The sequence below is a fragment of the Lissotriton helveticus genome, chromosome 11 (genome assembly GCF_964261635.1).
Source record: "Lissotriton helveticus chromosome 11, aLisHel1.1, whole genome shotgun sequence".
Lineage (NCBI taxonomy): Eukaryota > Metazoa > Chordata > Amphibia > Caudata > Salamandridae > Lissotriton > Lissotriton helveticus.
The window spans coordinates 300,060,143-300,081,743 of NC_136072.1; the positions used below are offsets into that span (position 1 = coordinate 300,060,143).

General features: G+C 42.5%; 1 protein-coding gene across 2 annotated transcripts in view; it reads left to right on the top strand.

Annotated features, from left to right (window-relative positions):
* The window catches only part of BRF2 (BRF2 general transcription factor IIIB subunit), a 91,417-nt gene that overhangs the window by 55,839 nt on the left and 13,977 nt on the right, over nucleotides 1-21,601 (top strand). For both annotated transcript variants that reach the window (XM_078665411.1, XM_078665412.1), the window contains exon 5: nucleotides 1,687-2,008. In XM_078665411.1, the coding sequence (XP_078521537.1) occupies nucleotides 1,687-2,008 (322 nt within the window). The remainder of the gene's footprint in view (nucleotides 1-1,686; nucleotides 2,009-21,601) is intronic.

A 21,601-nucleotide genomic window follows, 5' to 3' on the forward strand; every position in this document is an offset into this window, starting at 1 on the left:
CCACACACACAGCCCCACACACACAGCCCCACACACACAGCCCCACACACACAGCCCCACACACACAGCCCCACACACACAGCCCCACACACACAGCCCCCCACACACAACCCCCCACACACAGCCCCCCACACACAGCCCCCCCCACACACACACACACACACACACACACACACACACAGCCCCCCACACACACACACACACACACACACACACACACTGTCAGAGCGCACTTTCACCAGGCACTGGAAACAATGGTTAGGGGTTCTGCCCACATAACCCTCCCGTACCTGAGCAGGGAACATCCAAGGATGAAAAAGTAGAACAAAAAGGTACTAAAGGGATTAATCGAACTTTTTAATTGCATACAAGAAATGATTCATTATCTTGCCTGCAAATTACTAATAGCATTTGTCTGTACTAATTCATTTTAACATATATGGGAACAGCAAGAGTGGCTCAGATAATAATAATACAAAACACACAGTTTATATACAACATTCCAACATATACACAATATACATATCACAAACATAAACTGTACAAATATTTAAAAAAAAATATCTATGTACCCTAAAAAAGGAAGAAATACACAACTTGTACTTGTATCCACTCCTAACTTCGAGTGAACTACATAAACAGTAGGTAGTCCCACACAGTGCACCTGAGAACTAACTTCTCTACACACCTGTGATTATTACGGTGCAAAAGAAGGCACTCAAATTTAGTTGAAATATAATGGGGACTCCTTTCAGGACAAGGTGTCGACGCAGTCGCAGTCGCGTTTTAGCCTGATGATTTAGGCTTCATCAGGACATGGGTACTAAGGCTCAAAGCCAAGAGAGTGGAAGGTATCACAGGGACCGCCCCCAACAAGGGAGGGGTCAGCACTCCGTCTGCACAGGCAAATAAATGTCTCTAACTCATAAGAGGCACATCACGCATACATTAATTCGCGTGGTCCGGATCCGTGTAGCAATTCGCATCAATATATCTGCCTCCACTAAATGTGGACCCGGGAACGACGGCCAAAGTCTCTACGCGCTCCTCATAAGCCTGACAGACGCCGTCCATAAGGCACCATCAGTCGTCAGTGCACGCTTTCACTGGGCACAAACACCACCAGCCGTCAGTGCACGCTTTTACCGGGCCCAAACACCACCAGCTGTCAGTGCACGCTTTCATCAGACACATACCACCAGCCGTCAATGCACACTTTAACCAGGTACACACACCACCAACCGTCAGTACACTCTTCCACCAGACACACACACCACCAGCCGGCAGTGCACACTTCCACCAGGCACACACACCACCAGCCATCGGTGCACAATTTCTACAGTCACACACACCACCAGCCATCAGTGCACACATCAATTAACGCATCCACAAATAACTATTGTAGCAATCTCAGTATGGCGCACTTTACTTTCAAACATATTCATCTAAAGGGCAGCATACCACCACTGCTACAAAAATAAATACACTTTTTTTGGCCTACAATTTATAGACTTTTGGTGCAATTGGTGTTACAATATTAAGCAATGCCAATAGCTCAAAATTAATTAACCCAAGACCTATTGCATTGTAAATGCTTGTTTGGTATGTATTGCCACTACAACTCTTTCTCACCTGTTTAACCCTCTTAGGGTAAAAGAGTTACCTGTGGTCTCTTCATTTTTCTAGAGATTATACGTGTGCGCAATATGTGCAGGACACTTAGACTCCCTAATACCTTTGAAGACACTGCTGTATCCTACGTTGAGCGTGCTTTTCATCACCCATCCTTTCACCAAGCCTCGCTTCCAAAGAAAGAGATCATAGTGGGATGCTGCGTCTACATCACCTGCCGACAGCACTCCTGGCCGTTGACCATGGGCACTATCTGCTCGCTCCTGTATGCCGACTCTTTGTTGTTTGCTAGCACATATGGCCGGCTTGTGAAGGAACTGGAGCTAGACGTACCAGCAGCAAGCTTGGCTGAATTGGTAAAGTCACACTGCAAGAGGTAAGTCCTCTTTCATTTGTAACTTCGAGAAATATATTTATACAGAGAAGCTTTAGCAACTTATCCTGTTTATTGAACAATGAGTGGTGTTAGCAGTGGCCATAGGGAGAAGACACATCTGTGATTGCTACAGACTGTTTGTACAGTCTTTTAAGTGTGCACTTAAATCATGATTTCAGAAATAAGTGTAGGTTCTCTTTAAAAAGCACATACATTCTGCCCCTGTGTGTACAGAAAAAAGGCTTCCTGGACGCTGGGTAAGATCTTTTTTCCTTGTTGAGGTTTTTGCTGAACTTTTCCTTGCTGTCTCTATTGAAGTCATTTTCTTTAGTATTGTAGAACGTTGCAAAGGCATCACTAAGAGTGTAATGTCTACTGGGAGTGGTGATACTGTTGACCTGCCATTGCATCAAGATTGTACCTTAAAAGACAACCTAAAACGTTTACTAAGGAAACATCACAGCTGTAACTGAGAATTTCAACCACTAAAGGCCTGATTCTAATGCGGTTAGGAAATCTTACCGATCGAATCGGTTTGTAAATGGTTTCCGAGCAACTTGGATCGGGAAAGTCAGGCGGACTGAGTATGATGCATCCGGATGCTTCCAGATACGATTTGGTTGGTCTCCTATTGACTTCTATGGGAGCCTATGTTCCCAACAGCATTTTTAATCTGGACCTCGGTCGGGAAGACACGTTCCCGATCTGATTTGGAAAGCGCAAATGTCATTAGGAGGCCTTCCTAATTGCATTGTAATCAGGCCCTAGGTGGGGATGCTTTCCTACCCGCATCAGAATCGGGCCCTTAAAAGTTAAAGGGACTACAATTAAGTTTACAAACTGTAATCCCATGTAAAACAATACCATTATTTAAATATGATTAACATATTTATAAATCCCATACCTATAATTAGAATTTTGAAGCTTTCTTGGCTGTAGATGCACATGCTGTGTATTAGACCTGCCAGCCCAGGGATGTGAAATTTAATATAATATCTACTTGTCAATTGGGCAGGTTGCTTCATAAATCTACGTGTCCTGTAGCAAAATCCACTTGTCTCTTTGGTGCTATGTGTGGCGACAAATTATGGCAGTAATCTCCTTATATAAGAGCTCTGATATAGCCTCTCTGAATATGCCAGGGCTCATACCATAGTAGTGTTTGAATAATTGCAATCCCCTTATGTTGCCACGGTTCTGTATATCTGAATACTGGGGCTGAAGTTAGTTGTAAAATTGTTCCAGGATTAGAATGCCCTTTTTAGGTCTCGCATAGGGTTTCAGCGCATGCGATGGGATCGCTTTGAGAGGCATGGTGTATATACTTTAGCGGGGAAGCTTCGCGTAAGCTCCGCCCACTTTCCGCCCATTTTTTAATTGGCTTACAGCCTAAATGCAGCCTCTTGTTGGTTTCCGTCTTCTTCGTCCCTCCTCCTGACGACTATGGCGTAATTTGTACGCTTCAGAGGTAATTGGCCCCTTCACTAAACAGTATTTTTTTCCCCTGTGTCCCTCTCCCTGCCCCCTCACGCAGTCCTTGATTTTTCGCTAATACTTTACCCCCTCTCTCGTTCGTGCCTTTTTTAACGCCGCACTCCCATTTCCAATACAATACGTCTCACGTAAATGCAAGTCGTATTGTATTGCAAATGCTTGTTTAAAATAGTGCACATTAACATGTGTGCGCTGCCTTAAATTCTACACATGCACCAAAAGTCCTGACTCACCCGGAAGCTGCCTGCACTCTGTTACTATGCACAAGCTCTGGTGTTGCATATTCTTGTTTTCTCCCGCCCCTCCCTTTTCGTTCCTCCTCTCCCCTTCCTGGGTTCGTGATGGGACAGCGCGCTGTTCTCTTTAGAAAACTCACAATGTCTTCGGGAAACTTGGCTCATCTACCCTCTTATACCGGCTTCCTTCCCTTCGCTCTAGTTACTGGCAGCGTCGCCTGACACAGCTGCAGATAAAAGCAGCTCTACACAGGTGATTGGTAATTTAAGTGCGCGTGAGGCAGCTCATGCGCTTGCCAAGTTTATTTTAATATATGCTGTTTCGTTCGTGAGTTTTGGTTTTGTATTGCCTGGGCAGCAGACCTGGGAGGCATGTGCCGTTTGCAGCCCAGACTGTCCCAAGGCGGACCCGAAAAGGCCAACAACCGGCAGTGCAGGACGGATGTGCCCAGCTGGGCTGTCAAACTGCCACGGGTCTCTGCGTGGCCCTAACTGCCCTCCACACTGCCCCTTCTTTTTTAGAGCCAGCCTGCAGATGCAAAGTGAGCTCCTGGACTCTGCAAACTAAGGGCTGCATACTTGCGGCCTACAGCCGCACTCCCTCGTTTCACCGCTTTGTGGTACGGACCCTGCCTGTGGGACACTGCAGCGCGGGCTGCCTCTTCTGCCTGCTGCAACGTGTCACGTTAAAAAATAAGTTAAAAAAACACGCCAGCAAAACACAGCATACCCTGCAAACAAGCAGGTGGTGACGTGTATAATCAGCTGTGAAACATGCCCATATAAAGAGGAATCAGAAGCAGGGGTTATTTATTTGCACTCAAAGGCGTAGCGCCGCCAACACTTCTCAATACAGAGAATGGACTGTCGTTAACTGACATTGAAGCAACTTAGGTAGCTGTGCCTCGCATGTTGATTTTCAATAATTCAGGTGCTGTTAACAAACGGTACAATTCTGAGCGCGCTCCTCAGTTGGCGTTTGGCCTTCCTCAGCATCACTTTTTCATGTCTCCAGGAGTGTGAGAAGGGCAGAGCCCGAGACTGGCTTCAGACCTTTCCACATTCATATAGAAATCCATGATTTAGGGTCATACTGCAGCAGTTAGTACTCGTCTGAAGAGCTGTTTTTATAGAACATATAAATATGTTTTTCACAGAATTATTCAAAGCCAGCTGGTTATTATTTGTTGTCTGCGTGAGATTTGGGTGATTAAAACGGCAGTGTATTTAGTGGAGTTCAGAAATGAGCAGATTTAAGGATCACTAAATCGAAGTTCATTAGACATCGCCTGCCTTTTAAAGTAAAACAATTGTATAATTTGAAAACAATGTTGTATGTCAAGTAGGATTTGATAATCTAACCCAGGTCCTGCAAAATCTGAAAGATGTGCTGTGTTGTTTCACACAGGTTGCCTTGCTAACTGCACTTAGTAAAGTGTCACTCATAAGTGCAGTCAAAACATAAAAATGTCATGCATACAAATGCTGATAAATTGGCAGCTATGGGAATGAACTTACCACACGGGCTATGAGTAAACAATTAGCATACTACAGATCATCAAAAGCAGGTGATATTTCCACAGTATGAAACTAAGGTACCACCATTGACACAGCCGTCACATCTAGTAAACATATCTTTTTCCTGTGCCACACAACCAATAAAGCAATTCAGGCTTCCATTCCCGTACTTCACTGCACCTTTAACAGATTAACATAAAGTCACAGATTCCTTTCCACTTTCTTGTTGTTCCAGTGGGAACCACGTTTCGATAGAAGCAGCTGACTTTTAGGAGTGGTTTTCGGGATGTTTGTAAACATGGTGCCCTGCCGCGAGGCTAGATAAGAGTTCACGTCACAGGAATGTCTGGCAGACTAGTGTTGTCATGTAAACACATAGGTGACTTCGCAGAATAAGCACACTTGAGCCCTTTTCTGCAGCCTGACATTTAATACAGAGCTGCGTTGGTTCACCGAGGAATGTTTCTTCGGAATAACATTTCTTTTCATTGAAAGGAACCTAAGCTGCTTTTAAGTACATTTTCGGGTCAGTGTGTATCAGCTGCCGTTGGGTGTAAATTGCTCCCCTTGACACGAGAATGAATCGGTGTAAACGCTTCCACCGAGCCCTTTTCTGCCACGTCGGTCTGGATACACTGTCTGCTCGGATATAATGATGCAGGGTATGCAGAATGGCCTTTACATCCACACTCCGGAGTCCCTCATTCTCTTCCCACCATTAACGTTTACATCTCAAGATGCGCTGCTCATATTTTAGGCCATGGGCCATTATCTTTGGAAATACGTGAATATGAGCAGCTTGGGCAGTCGGTTCGACTCTATTTAGCAGAGACCCAAGACTGCTCGAGTGACGTGGCTCGTGCACAGGCCTCAATTTACGTTAAGACGTTTTTTTTTGTTCAATAGTTTATTAGTTTCCAAAAAGGTATATAAATAGTTAAATACAATAAAAAAGTGATACAGTGACTAAAAAAGAAATGCAAGAACATGGATGTAACTGTCATGTACAGTTCCAATGACCAATTTCATAAGTGTTACAAAAGAGAAACAATAATCCGAGGAACCATAATAAAAAAATCAGATGTATCACTTGATAAGAATTGATTTAAGGAAAAAGAAAAAATAATAAAAAAGAGAGCAATGCGGAAGAAAGAGGAAGAAGAGAAGAAAACAAAAGAAGAATAATAAAAGTAGGAATAAGAAAGGAAAAAAGGAGAGGGAGGGGGAAGGGAGGGAGGGGGGGGGAGGATCTCCTGCAGCACTACAGAAAGAAAGAAATCAAAGAAGACACAAAGGGAAATTGTTCCACCAACCCCTTTGATGCCAAGTCCATGTATTCATCCAAAGCTCTCCAAACACTACTAGAAATAGAAGGGGTGAGATGAGCCTCTTCTACACAGGTATGTGCTCCTCGTAAAAAAGATACCCAAGCCCACCATGTATGATAGGATATGGAACCAAATGATTTCCATTCCGTAAGGACAATATTTACCGCAATTGTTAATAACAGATCTAATTACTGCATGTCCAAAAAGTCCAATGGTAATGGAATGGGTGAAGCCCATGGACCCAACAAAATTATGATAAAGGAGAGCTGAAATTGAATCTTAAATATTAACATAAGATGTTTATGAACCAAATCCCAAAAAGGCTGGAGTAGGGAACACTCAAACATATGTGGATAGGTACCCGCAGCTAAGCCACAACTCCAACAAAAATCATCATCTTTAAGATTGAGCGAATGTAAGTGCACTGGAGTCCAATGCAGTAAATTGAGAGCAACAAATGTATATTGGATTAGAGAAGGGGCAATCTTATGGTGAAGAGAGTCTCCCAATCAACTGCCAAGTGTCTGAGGAGATATGTTTAGTAAGATCATGGTCAAAATGATGTGACCATTTCTGTTGAGTAACAGTAGTTAGCACAGGTGGATTGGAAGATAAAAAAATATAAATCTTAGAAGCCACATGCCCAGATCTGAGCCACATGAGCAAAAGAGAAACAGTAGGAGAAACTGGATCAAGACTTACCTTAGCGAGAGCAACTTTGATTTTCAAAAAGGTATAAAAATCCAAATTAGTAAGAGAAAACTGCTGAGCTAAGGAGGAAAAAGGTAATGGATCATGATTTGTCATAAAGATGATGAACCAATGTAATTCCTTTATTAGCCCAATATGTGAATACATTTGAATCAATATCAATTCTAATTTTGGAGTTGCGCCAAAGAGAGGACCTCCTAGATGTATGTATAGGTGTAGACACTTACCTATCAATAGTTTTAACCGCTGCAATGGCGTCTAAAATAATAGCTCGAGAAAAAGGAATAGACAACGTAGACGTAGTCAAGAAAGAGGGAGGCAAAGGAAAAGAATGTTCTTGCTCAATCAACACCCAAGACGGTGTATGGCGAGGATCTGAAGAGAACCGCAGAGCCCCTTGTGAAGCTAGGAAAGCTATCTGATACCTATCCCAATCAGGAAAATTACACCCACCCATATCATAGGGCTTCCTCAAAGATTTATAAGCCATTCTGGCCCTCTTATCCCTCCAGAGGAACTAAGTGAGGATATCAATGTCGTGAAAAAAAGAGGAAGATAACCGAATAGGAAGCATAGAGGACACAAAATTGATAATAGGCGTTATCATCATTTTTAAGGTTTGAAGACGTCCCCACCATGAGGTATATTTAGGAGACCACGCATCCAAAAGTTGACTAATCTTGAGCAAGGTCTGAGCTTCATTAAAAGCAACTGTGTCATATAAAGTACTGCAAAACCATATTCCCAAATATTAAATCTGCTTTGATTACCATTTAAAGCCATCATTCCCCATATGGGCTGGAAAACAATAAGCTTTAAGAGGGAACATCTCTGTTTTGTCTTTGTTAAGGGTATACCCCGAGACACTAGAAAAGCGATTAATAGTATCCGAAATTGCTGGAATAGCTGTAACTGTCATCAGAAAAAAAAAACATCATCTGCATAGGCAGCTGTTTTGATACAATGTGAGCCGAATTGAAAACCTTTAACATCTTGATTAAGATTGATTAGCCGAAGAAGCGGGTCAATAGATAATAAAAACAAGAGGGGACAATGGGCACCCTTGTCTAGTGCCTTGACAAAGATTAAAAAAAGTGGATGTAGCACCATTGACTCTGATATTTGCCTTAGGATGTGCATATAAAGACATTACCATTTTAACAAAGGAATCACCAAGATTGTGCGCACAAAGCACAGCATGTAAAAAAGGCCAGGAGACCTTATCAAAAGCCTTCTCGGCATCGAATGCAAGAGCAGCCGCCGGAAGAGTAGATAGTTTTGCTTTCCCTATGATATGACAAAAGGTTCGGATATTATCTCTAGCCAATTGACCTTTAACAAAACCAGTCTGTGATGGATGAATAAGGAGCGGAATATAAGATTCTAAACGTTTGGCCAAAATCTTGGCAAAAATGTACACTTCCATATTAAGAAGAGATATTGGCCGAAAATTCTTAGGGTCCGAATGATCTTTACCTTCTTTTGGAATTACCACAATAGTAGCTTCTGCTGCTGAACCCGAAACCGCACCGGATGAGATAAAAGTATCAAAGACATCTTTAAGGCGAGGAACCACAGATGGGAGAAAAGTCTTGTAGAACATGATGGGAAACCCATCAGGCCCTGGAGCCTTCCCAGATCGAGTGGAGTTAATAGCATGGGTGATCTCCTCAGATGTAATCGGACTACCCAACTTTACACTATCATCATCTGAAACAGTCTGAATAGGGATTAATTTTAAAAATTGTTGACAGTGGTCAAACGAAGATTGGTTATCAGGAGTATACAATTTACTATAATAATCACGAAAAACCTTAAGAATGTCCTTAGTTTGAAATTGCTTAGTACCAGAACTATCAGTAATCCAAGATATCTGAGATGATTTAATATTGGACTCCTGAAACTTTAATGTTGCTGCCAAAATCTTACCTTCCCGGTTTTTTAAAAGTAACCGTTTAGACTTCTGAGCTTGGACCCCAATGTGAGCTCTTTTAGTGACAATATTATTGTAGGAATATTTCAGATTCTTAATAGTGTGTAATAATTGTGTTTCTTTAGAATGTCGATAGAGCGATTCTTGTGTTTTAATATTATCTGCTAAATCAGCAAGATCCTTCCTAATATCAGAATTCCTCTTCGCCATTCGCTTAATAATTTGTCCTCTAAGCGTGCATTTAAAAGCATCCCATAAGGTCACCGGGGAGCCGACTGAGTTCTCATTCTCAGAGAAAAAAGTATCAATTTCCTCATTTAGTGCCTCAACTTGAGTGTCATCATGCAAAATTTCCGAATTTAACCTCCAAGTAAGAGATTCTTTCTTATCCGCAAGATTGAGGAGAGAAAAGGATACCGCAGCATGATCAGAAACAAGAATCGGATGAATAAGAGAAGACGACGAAAACTGTAACAGGGCTTAGTGGACTTAAAGATAATCAATACGGGAGAAACTAGAATGAGAAAAAAAAAAAAGTAAAATCACTACCAGTAGGGTTATGCAGTCGCCACAAATCATGAAGATTAACGGAGGAACACATATTAGTCATCTATTTGTGAGCTCTAGGAGGACGGAATTTAAACGCTGAGTGTCTATCTAAAACAGGATCCATTGGGAGATTAAAGTCCCCCCCACACAATCAAATGATCTTTATGAGGAACATCCGACAATTTCTTAGTAATAGAGCGCCAAAAAGACGGGTCATCACTATTGGGTGCATAAATATTCAAAACATAAAGATCAAGAGAACCATTAGACAGTCGAGTCAGCAACCACCTACCTTCTGAATGTCCCGCAGTGACCACAGACAACCCTGAATTCTTAGAAATCCACGTTACCACTCCATTCTTCTTACCAAAAGCATCAGAGCACATAACATCAAGGACCCATTCTTTCCTCAAAAGTAAGGCTTCTTTGTAGGATATTTTCGTTTTCTGCAATAGCATTGTCAGCAGAAAGATGTTTACCATAATCTAAAATGTTTGCTCTTTTCACCGGATGATTCAAACCACGTACATTAAGTGATAAAACGTTCAGACCCGGCATCAGAACAAAAAAAACAAAATACACACAAGTAACTGATAATAGAAAAGACATTCCAAAAAAAGTAATTGCAAAACAGCAAAAATGAAACAAAAACGAGGACACCACAAAAGTTGAGCACCAGCAGGAGATCCAAGGAAAGAAAGGAGAAGGGAGGAGAGGGAAAAGAAAAAAAGAAGAAAGAGAGCCAGAGAAAAGAAACAGGAAAAAAAGAGAAAAGGAACCCACCAGGGGAGGTCTATTAGAGACCAAATTCATACGAGGGGGGAACGTTGAGAGGCAAGCAAAAAGGCCAACAAGGGAAATAGAAAGAAAAAGCCATTACCCTATATGCTAAGAGATACAGGGGAAGAGCTAAAAGAATTAATAAGAGAGAATTGCGAGTACAATATAGAAACACATTATATGAACTGTAAGAATAAAAAGAGAAGAGGAGAACAAATTTGGTGAAATTCAGGGGTTATCAAGCAATAGGAAACACCACCGAATTAATGCATAAAACAGACATTAGTAGATTCATAATGTAGAACATCAAAAATGTTATCATAAACCAAATATAGCATGTAAAGTCAGTAAATATAAACTTTTCAAAACATCATAAAACCTTAAACTTATTAATTCAGATCTAGCACAATTAGCAAGGCATAAAAAGTTCATTTTATCAATATATTAAACCAAAACAGCCAACGAATAAAAACAATAAACATAGAACCAAAGCAAGAGCGTAAAGTAGACGTAAAAAGGAAACTGATATTATATGTACGAAAGGATTAAAAGAGAAGACCAATAATGTATGAAACACTACATTCACGTAAATGCATCAACAAACAGGAACAACAAAACGAAAAACTTACTCAAAACATCGAGCCACACTGAAGATACCACAACAGACTACAATCAACAAAAATACCAAAAAACAAAAACGGAAGAAATTCCATACAGAACCTACAAAAATAGCAGTAAGACATAACCAACGCAAAATAATACGTTCACAGGAACAGAAAAAGGAGTGAAACACCAGAGGTAGAAAACATATTGACAGGGCCTCAGAGGGAGAAAAAAGAGACAATAAACCAAGAAGAAACGAAATACAACTTAGCGGGAGAAAACAAAAAAATAGAACCTGGAATAAAAAAGGTTAGAACATGACAACCAAAAAGCCCATCATATAACAGTTGCATAAGAAGAAAAATAAAGACCATAGTAGTAACAAACTTCAAATCTTACGAAACAAGCAGGGTACAAAAAAAGACACCCTTCAAAGAATATTCAAGAACCAGAGGGTCCAGGAGAAGGTGAAGAATCCATCTGATTATCCAGGAAGGTCGAAAGATCCGAGGGCTCATAGAAGATCGGAGTACGACCTCTAAAAGTTATGCGGAATCTTGAAGGACCCGCAAAGGAAAACGGAATGTTCATTTCAAGTAATCTTCGTCATAGATTAAGAAAACCTTTCCGTCTGATGAGTGTCCCTAGCAAAGTCCTGGGAAATAGCAATCTTGTGGCCCTCCCAAGTGACCGACTTGATCTTCGCCCTGATTATTCGTTCCGGTCTTCATTTTCAACTACTACCCTACCCACCTATTCCAGCAGTCGACTACCTGGTAGTACGCTCTGCCTCCTTTCAAATCCCAATCACCTGTGTTTTGATGTACCGTCCTCCTCAATACATGCCTCATTTCCTCCCTACCTTTCAGGAATTGCTTGCCACACTTGCAGTGAACAACTCGGCGGTCCTGGTACTCGGAGATTTTGATTTTTGGCCCTCTGATCCGGCAGAAGACGCCCCCTCTAGAGACTTCACTGAATTACTTCATAGTTTGAATTTCACATCACATATTCATACTCCAACCCACGTTCAGGGCCACACTTTGGACCAAGTTTGGTCTCTCAACATCCCTATCCCTATTCCTATTGTTACTCCCTGTTTGTGGTCCGACCATTACTTGATTTCCTTCTTTCTGGATTTAAGTTTAGCCAAAAAACCCTCCTTTCCTAAGAATACCTGGGCATGTAACTGGGGCAAAGCTGACTTCTCTTCCCTCTGCTCTTCTCTTTTAGCTTCTAGTCCAGCAATAGAGTAACTCTCCACACCACTTCAAGCAGAGGCCGTAAATAAATAGCTGTCTAGCGCCTGCGATCAGGTGGCCCCTTTAAGGCGCATTAGGGTGAGGCGCGCCCATGATGCTAACAAATGGTTCAGCCAGGGGCTCAAGGAGAAAAAACTGGCGGTTCGTCGAGCAGAGCGCGCCTGGAGACGCACTTATTGCACTGTTTCTAAACTACTGTACACCTCCATCCAGGCTGAGTACAAGAAAGCCATCCTTGACGCTAAAACCAGCTATTTCTCCAAAATGATTCTCCGGGCAGAGAGTCAACCCAGGGAAATCTTTGCCACCGTTTTTGAACTGGCCTCTTCGGACAGGACTACCTCTAAGCCGGTACCCTCCCAATCTCTGTGTGACTCATTGAACAACTTTTTCATTAATAAAATTGTAGACATTAAGGCCAACATCCCCACCCCCCCCTCTCCAGTTTTTTCCAAAGTTTGACCCGCCACTTAATACTCATCACTTAGATCATATAATTCCCTTGTCTAGGGAAATATCTCTCTCTCTGCTTCCATGTGTTAAATCCGGATCCCCCTCCGATATCTGTCCGGCCCACATCTTGCGTGATATTTTCCTGACCTGCCCTTTTCCTCCTCTTATCTTTCTTAACGAGTCCTTTAAATCAGGAATTGTTCCTCCCTCCCATAAATCAGCTACCATTATTCCAATTTTGAAAAAACCAGGTGCAGATCCCACAGCGTTATCAAAATATCGGCCTATTTCCCTTCTCCCTTATTTGGCCAAAGTTTCTTGAACGCCACGCCACCAAAGTCCTCAGTTCCTTCATCGAGGACAGCGGCTATCTTGCTCCGAGCCAAGCAGGGTTTCGCCCTCTCCATTCCACTAAAAAAGTAGTGGTCTCTGTTATGGACACACTTGGAGAGGGGCTAGATGTCAACCTCCCACAGGCACTGGTCCTCCTTGACCTGTCTGCCGCTTTCGACACGGTGGATCATACCATCCTCCTTTCCCATGTCGAGGCGGCAGGCATTGGAGGCTCTGCTCTGGCTTGGCTTAGCTCATTCCTGAGGGACCGCACACAGGCTGTTCACTTGGCGGATGTCTCCGCCCCTGCACACAAAATGCAATGTGGTGTCCCCCAAGGATCTTCTCTCTCTCCTCTTCTTTTCAATTTATATATCTTCCCACTTATTTTTGCTTTGCAGAAGATGGAGGTCACGGTGTTTAATTATGCCAATGACCTCCAGCTCATTTTCAATCTCTGATTCTCCTCACTCTATTCACAATTTCCAGTCGGTGATGGTTTTTATCAGGGATTGGATGAATTTCAACCATCTTAAACTCAACACTGACAAAACCGAGCTTGTCCTCACTGGTGGTAAACTTAATCCCTGGTCTCTTACCTTTTGGCCCCCCTCTTTTGGCCTTCCTCCCTCCCCTTCCTCCTCTGTTAAAACACTGGGGATTACTCTCAATCAACACTCTCAGATCAGCACGGTGGTTTCTTCTTGTTTCTTTATTTTGTGCACCATTCGAAAGATATCACTGTTTTTCTCTCTCTCAGCTCTTAAGTTGATTCTTATGGCTATGGTTCTTTCCCGTTTAGACTACGGTAACGTACTGTACAATGGTGTCCCTGCCTAAGCTCTTCGGCGGCTCCAACTTGTGCAGAACCAAGCCGCCCACTTGGTTTACGGTTTACCCAAATCACATCAAGTCACTCCTCTCCTCAGATCCCTCCACTGGCCCATCTTAGAAAGAGCCCTTTTTAAGATGGGCTGCATGACGTTTCAGGCTCTTGCTGGGACAGCCCCGGCTTTTATTAAGTCCAAAATTGAACCCTATATCCCCAGTAGAGAACTGCGCTCCTCTTCTCTGTTCCTCTTGGTGGTGCCCCGGTTCAGGAAAAACAGAATGGGAGGCTCTGAGTTTTCTGTTCTCGCCCCTCTGTTCTGGAACTCTCTACCTCTCTCCATTAGAACGGCAGCAACTTATTTGGAGTTTCGCAGTACCTTGAAAACACTCTTGTTCTCACAGGCTTTTACCACCTAAACCACTTTTGCCACCTGATTTAGTATCTTACCCCCACAGCGCCATGAAACCGCTAAGTATACGAGCGCTCAATAAATACCTTTAAATTCAAATTCAATTCAATGCAGACCGATGTTCAGAGAGCCTCCGCTCGCCCCAGAGCCAGTCCCACAGTTCTCCCTCGGTGTTGGCGGCCAGGTGTTTATATGGTCGAGTCGCCCACTCACACTTTCCATAGGTGCTGATGGTAGTCATTGTTTTGCTCTTGAAGTTCCTTACTGTTTTGGGCCTTATTTTATTTTTAACACAGAAATATCTTTTGAAATGTAAAATGCATTTCATAAACAGATTGCAAAACGCTGTACAATACCTCACAATGCGTTTCGTATTTTTAATATAAGGTTAAGTCTTGGAACAGCCCACCCCCTCTTTGTGAAGCACTCAATTGGTCATCACATGGCTGCCACTAACAAAACAGGACGTGCACCAAGTACCAAGGATGCACCATCTGAACGGAAGTGACGTGCTCTCTTTATACACGCATTTCCATGTAACCAGAAAAAGCATAGTATCCCATTTCAAGTCGTTCATTAAGTATAGCTGCTCCACAAATGATCCTGGTGGTCCTGCTTTGCGTTATTAGTATAGATTGATTGGTCACTAAGCCCTTCAGAGGGGCAGCCATAGATTTTGGCTGGCTGTTCCATGACCACATCTATTTTTGTTGCATACATACGATGTACTGGGGGGTCTAGCACGCCCATCCTACTGAACAGTGTAACCCCCTACAATGAAGACTGGGCTATTGCTTGCTTACCTCGATAAACCACAATGATATACGAGTCAGACATTTTGATCTGTCCACCTCAATCTAGTTTTGACTGGGTTATTTCTCCTTCTCCTTTTACACCCCAGGTTCTGTCAATTTTTTTCTTTAATTCAAATTAACCTGCTCTATTTCTGTATTGCGTTCATTTTTTTTATATCTCGACCCCCCCCCCCCCTTTTTAGTGCAGTCTGTTTACTTTTTTCTTTAGCAATGCTCTGAGTCCTTCTCCGTATATGCCAACTGTTTCTTCTTTTCAGACACCTTTCTAATTAACATTCTACTGTTTCATAGCAATGCCTGTACCTTTCCCATCCTGATTCGCCTTCCATATGTCTGTCCATTTCTTTTAGAGATAAACCAACATAAGCTCGTTGGGGCACACTGTCGAGCTCCATGGCATGTTAGGCTGCACCATGGCTATAAAATAATCCCATAAACATATGCCGCTTCGGACTCTAGGAAGCATGATCGTCCATAGTGCGTTTGTGCAGCTGGGAGCGGTCATCAAAATCCAGCATTTATTGCAGACACAGATTGAAAAATATGAAATACAATATGTTGCTGGAGGGCTGTCATACAGCACCGCAACCAACCCGCAAATAAATCAAGCTATCAGTAGCTAGGAGATACTTTCGATAAAGAAATGCTGAATTAAGAGACATTCATTTGTATGGCAAACTGACTAACTTGGATATTTTATGCAGGTTATTTGCATCAGAATGTTGACTCGATCTACCAGTATAGCTTCCTGTATTTCACTCTAATATGGCAAGATTCAAATATTTGATTTTAGGCTTTCCAATTGTTCAAAAATGCTGCAATTCAGGAAAATTGCACCTCTAATTTATGTGCCTAGTGTTATTCTTGTGAAGGTTGTAAATCAGTGCACTTTGGCAAAACCAGATATATCAGCCCCTGCGTCAATTGCATCAACCTACACAGACATACACACCCGCACGAGGGTGGCTGGTCAGTGATGCCCTTGAGACTTTTGCAGGGAAAGCTTGACAGAATGTTGCTTTAATTTGAGGAGAGTGACCTACAGAAGAGAGGTATACCCTGTGCTTGTGATTTCAGGACGGGTTCGGATAGAGAAACATGTTCCTAAAGTGATCTGCACACATTCCAGAGTTGAGGTGGACCTCTTCTGGTTTTAATATACAATTAACTCACTGGCATGGTATGGGCATGATACCCATTGGCCCAGATTCACAAACAGCCTTCTGTTTCTGAGGATGCCAATAATGTTCGTAGGTTTAAAAAATAGCATTGGCATAGCCAATAGGTCTTGCCTTTGGGACCTTATAAGTGCTTAGCCATGCAACAGTTGATGTTGTTGTACCAAGGATATTGTGCTGCATAACTAAATACTTATAAGGTCCCAAAAGCGAGACCTATTGGCTATGCCAATGCTTGTTAGTCTGTGCAACCCTACTAACTTGCATGTTTTAAGGGTTTTCTACGACTCTTGTCTAATCTTTCCCCATTCTGAGAAATGTTGGAAATTTACTTCTGACAATGGTAGACATAATCCTTGTTGAGGGGGGGGGGGGGGGATGGGGGTAGGGATGGTTAGTGGTTGGAGGGAAAGTGAACTTGCAAACACTCAGATTTTCGCATGAGCAAATCTACACCAGCATATTTGCTCATGCTCAAATGCAGTTCACAAATATTCTCTAGGGGTACTATTTCTTGTCCTACTTCTGTAAATTCTTGGGAATTCACGTAAGCTGTATGGCTGCACCTAATGCAAGGACATATACCATGGGTGCTCTTTTGAGACTTTCTTTAATAATGTGGCCCCTAATTTGGTCTGGTGTTGACCATGACCTTTTGCGTTTTATTAAAATTCTCTCCCTCCCAGAGCTCACAACATTTACTTGGAACGTTCACCCTAATAATAGTCTTTCAATTATTGAACCATAAATACAAGTTTGAACAGCATTAGCATATGGACAAAAATGTTACCTTCACTGCAGACAGTGGCCTTTCGTGGTCCATAATGCAGTAATGCAAACTGGCAGCCAAAGGGTTTGTTCTCCAGGGGGTTGGGCCTGCGTGACTCAAGGACAAGATACATATGAAAACCTGTTGCCCTTGACCACAAACAATATGTCCTGGGCGTCGAGCTATAGGAATTCCACATCCCTGCTGGGTACCGCTAGCCCTGGTCAGTCACCCTGAAGGTCCTGGGACAGATCAAGATGCAGTCCTTGTACTCAGGCAGATGGTAACAGAGCAGCAGTCCACCAGCCTGGCAGTCCTTCAGGCAGAGGAAGTGTCGGTAGTCCTTTTCATACCCTTGTTCTGCATGGTAGGAGAAGCTTCTAGACCATGGCTTTGAAGTACATGGAATTTCCTGATGCCCCTGCTCTGGCTCCAAGTTGGCTGCAACAACAATGTGATGTCACAAACTGTCACTCTTGTAAATAGCGGGTTCGCATTTCACTTGGGACACTGTGCACTTCTTTTGATGAACTTTATTATGTCTATATAAACAGTAATTGTTTTTCAACCTTATTGTGTGTAGTCCTGACTCTCTTTGACAGACTTTAACCAATGAATATTGCCAGTGAGCTTAATTATTTTCGTGTACTATACACATTGGCCACAGAAACCATTGTTACCTTTCTAAAAGTGGCATTTTCAAAATTGCAATAATAAAAATGCCTTTATCATTAAAAAGAGTTTATAATTACAATTTTATAAACTCCAAATAAGACCAAACTACCCGCCCCTAATTGGAAATTGCAGCTTAATAAAGATAATGAAGAAAAGGTCCAATGTTATCCTAGGGGAGGAGGAGCCCTCCGAGTAATGAAAAACAAATGTATGTTTTTTTCAATACTAGGACACATAAAAAACTTAAAGGTGTGTGTGTGTCCAACTTTTTAATTACACATCACCCTGCCCTATGGGCTAACTAGGACGTACTTAAGGGGTGACTTCTATATAATTAAAGAAGAGTTTAAGGCTTGGCAAGAGAGTTTGAAAGCCAAGTTGACAAGGCAGTTTAACACTGCATCCAGGCTGCAATGGCAAGCCTGGGACATGCTTTTTTAGTGCTACTTAAGTGAGTGACACAGTAAGTGCTGCAGGCCCACTGGTAGTATTTAATTTACAGGACCTGTGTATATGGCATATCACTCCACAAGGGACTTAGTAGTAAATTAAATTTTCTAAATGGGTATAAGCCAACGTATATTTGAGCAGAGGGAGGACAAGCACTTTGGCTCTGGTTAGCAGTGGTAAAGTTCACCGAGTCCTAAGGCAGACAATAATAAGTTCAGCCAAATGGAGGAGGAGAGGCAAAACGTTTGGGGGAAGACAACCCAAAGGCTGCAGGGATGTGGATTTCCTGTAGCATGACTCCCAGGTCATATTGTTTGGGGTCAACGGCAACATGTTTATGTGTATTTTGTCCTTGGGACAAGTAGGCCCAACCCTCCTGCAGCACAAATCCATTGGCTTCCAGTTTGCAGTACTACATTATGGAACAGGGAAGGGCACTGTATGCAGTTAAGGTAATATTTTGTGTCTGTATGTTAATGCTGTTCAACCTTGTATTTTTGGTTCATTAGTTGAAAGCCTTCATTAGGGTGAGCACTCTAAGTAAATGTTGTAAGCTCTGACTGCATTATTGACAGTGGTTCCCGTATAAAATGTGTACACACATTTTCAAAGTTTAGCAATATGAGGCTATGTATAATGCTCCCAGAATGCTCTGATTTGATGCAAATATTTGCAGAAGCTTGAAATCAAGATTAAGGATTCTTTGCTTTCAAAATAAAGAAAATGTTCATAAAAAAAATAAAAGCAGGAAAAAAACATTTTGCTAAACTACTGTAAAAATTCAGGTACCATTTCTTTGCAGCATCATTTAGTATCGTGTTGATGCATGCACGTATTCCCCAAAAATATTCTTAATGGAAAATGAGTAACAAGTTTAATTAAGATTATGGGAAACCGAAATAAACATGCATTGGCAAAGCCAGTAGGTCTGAAATTGGTGGGCAGCTTTTTAGTTTTGTCAATGTATGACTTGTTTGGGCATGTTTTTTGTAAAACCTTATTGGTGTGGGAGCTGCCGGTCCCTCACCACAAACAAACACTGGGGAAAAGCAAAAATGTTTTTTTGGTCTCAAAAAGCAAACACTGCCACAGTAATTACTGGCACTAAAAAAAACTACTTTGTGTGCCGATATTCTCTTTGTGAAAAAGCAGAATGCTGTCACTCACAGTGAAGCCAGCCGATGCACAGAGAGAGAGAGACAGAATTGTATTAAGCACAAAAGGTCACGGTAAACGCCAGACCAAATTAGGGGCCCAATCATAAAACAAAGTCTTAAAAGTGCGCCCATGGTATATGTCCTTGCATTAAGTGCATATATACTGCTTTCGTGAATTCCAGAGAATTTACAGAAGTAGGACAAGAAATAGTACTCCTAGAAAATATTTGTGAACTGCATTTTAGCATGAGCAAATATGCATGTGTAGATTTGCTCATGCGAAAATCTGAGTGTTTGAAAGTTCCCTTTCCCTCCAACCACTTTTTTACCTAACTCTGGAAGGTTTACGTCTGCCATTGTCAGGAGTAAATTTCCAACATTTCAACATATGGAAAAAGATTTGAGAGAGTTGTTGAAAACACTTTTAAAACATGTAAGTTAGTAGGTTTTGCACAGACTAAATATGGCATTCTAATCCTGGAACAATTTCTTACAACTAACGTCAGCCCCAGTATTTAGATATGCAGAACTGTGGCAACATGAGGGGATTGCAATTATTCAAACACTACTATGGTATGAGCCCTGGCATATTCAGAGAGGCTATATCGAAGCTCTTATATAATGAGATTGCTGCCATAATTTGTCGCTGCACTACATGGCACCAAAGGGACATGTGAATGGGATGCCCAAGGGTAACCACGCGCGATAAAAAACTAATTAATAATAATAATAATAATAATAATAATAATTTTGTTACAGAACTAGTGGATTTATGAAGCAACCTGCCCCATGGACAAGTAGATATTTTATTAAATTCCACACCCCGTGCCAGCCTGAGTAAGTCTTGACCCTCTAAGTGGTGCCCCTCCAGTCCTAAACCCTTGGAAGTGGTGCTAATTGCCCAGATTGCCAAACTCCCACACTTAAGACTTAGACAAACGTTGTCCCAAAAGTGTTCTGAGCACCAGGAGGAGACCAGGACCAACCTGTTCGCCTATCTGCCCTAGGTGGATTGCTGGTCAGATTGAGTTTGTGGCTTCTCATGCTACGTTATTCACCACAGTAGCAAATCTTTTCAGTGGTTCTACACCAAAGGGTTATCCAGCCTCAAGTCCAAAAGTAAACACTGACCAGGCCAAATCCCCTTTTATCTGATCCATGCTCCATCCACTCCATAGTAGATTGTTTTTTCTTCCCGCTGTCTGGTTCAGACGTGTGCTCCCGTGCTCTGGTTTGACAGTCACAGTGCTCCTTTCAGTTCACAGGGGTTCTTCCCTCCGTCTTTACTGTTATCAATCATGTCTCCTTTTCTATCGCCGTCTCGGGTCGGCGTTTGATTTTGCTCTAGTGGGGTGGGGTTTGGGTTGACTGCCGCCCCTTCAAGGCCTCACCCTTGAGACGTACTTCATCTTTTGGTCACGTTTCTCTACCATGACTTGGTGATAGAATGGTCATCATTCCGATATTGTCCTCACTGCCATGCATGGTATCCTCGCACTGATCTCCATCATGTCGGCAGTTTGTGTCTTTTGTCCAAGCACAAGGCTGCTTGCAACGCTTGCTGCTCCTTTGCTCTAAAAAGACCTTTAGTCCGTCGGGCTCGGTGTCTCAAGAATTGCGTAGGAGCTTAGACATCACCCTGGACCTTTTCAGCCTAGAGGACATTGAGAGAGAGCACCCTTCTCAGCCCTCTGACATGGCTGAGGAAGTCTTTTCCCTCAGAGAACTCTGGCTCTGATCTGGAGATCAAGGACTTCCTGCCAGCTGATCAGGCAGTGAGTAGGGTACCCCCTTTGCCTCGCCACCTCTTAAGAAGAGCATATCCAGACCATCTGGAAAGCCTGGGCTTGTCTTCGTAACTTCGGGCCATGGTTTGCACCAACATTCGCCTTTGGATGTGCCACCTAATCCGGTTTGACCCCTGCGCTGACCCGACCGTCTGAGCCGAAACCCTAGGCGTCCACCAGTAAGACCAACCTCGGCTCCGGTTCTGTGGAACCGAATGTCCACAAACTACAGGAGATCGATGCTAGGCAAAGACATTTGTTCATCCATCCCCACACTGGCTGGCTCCTAACCTGCCCTTGTGTCTGCAGCTGCTCAGCCCT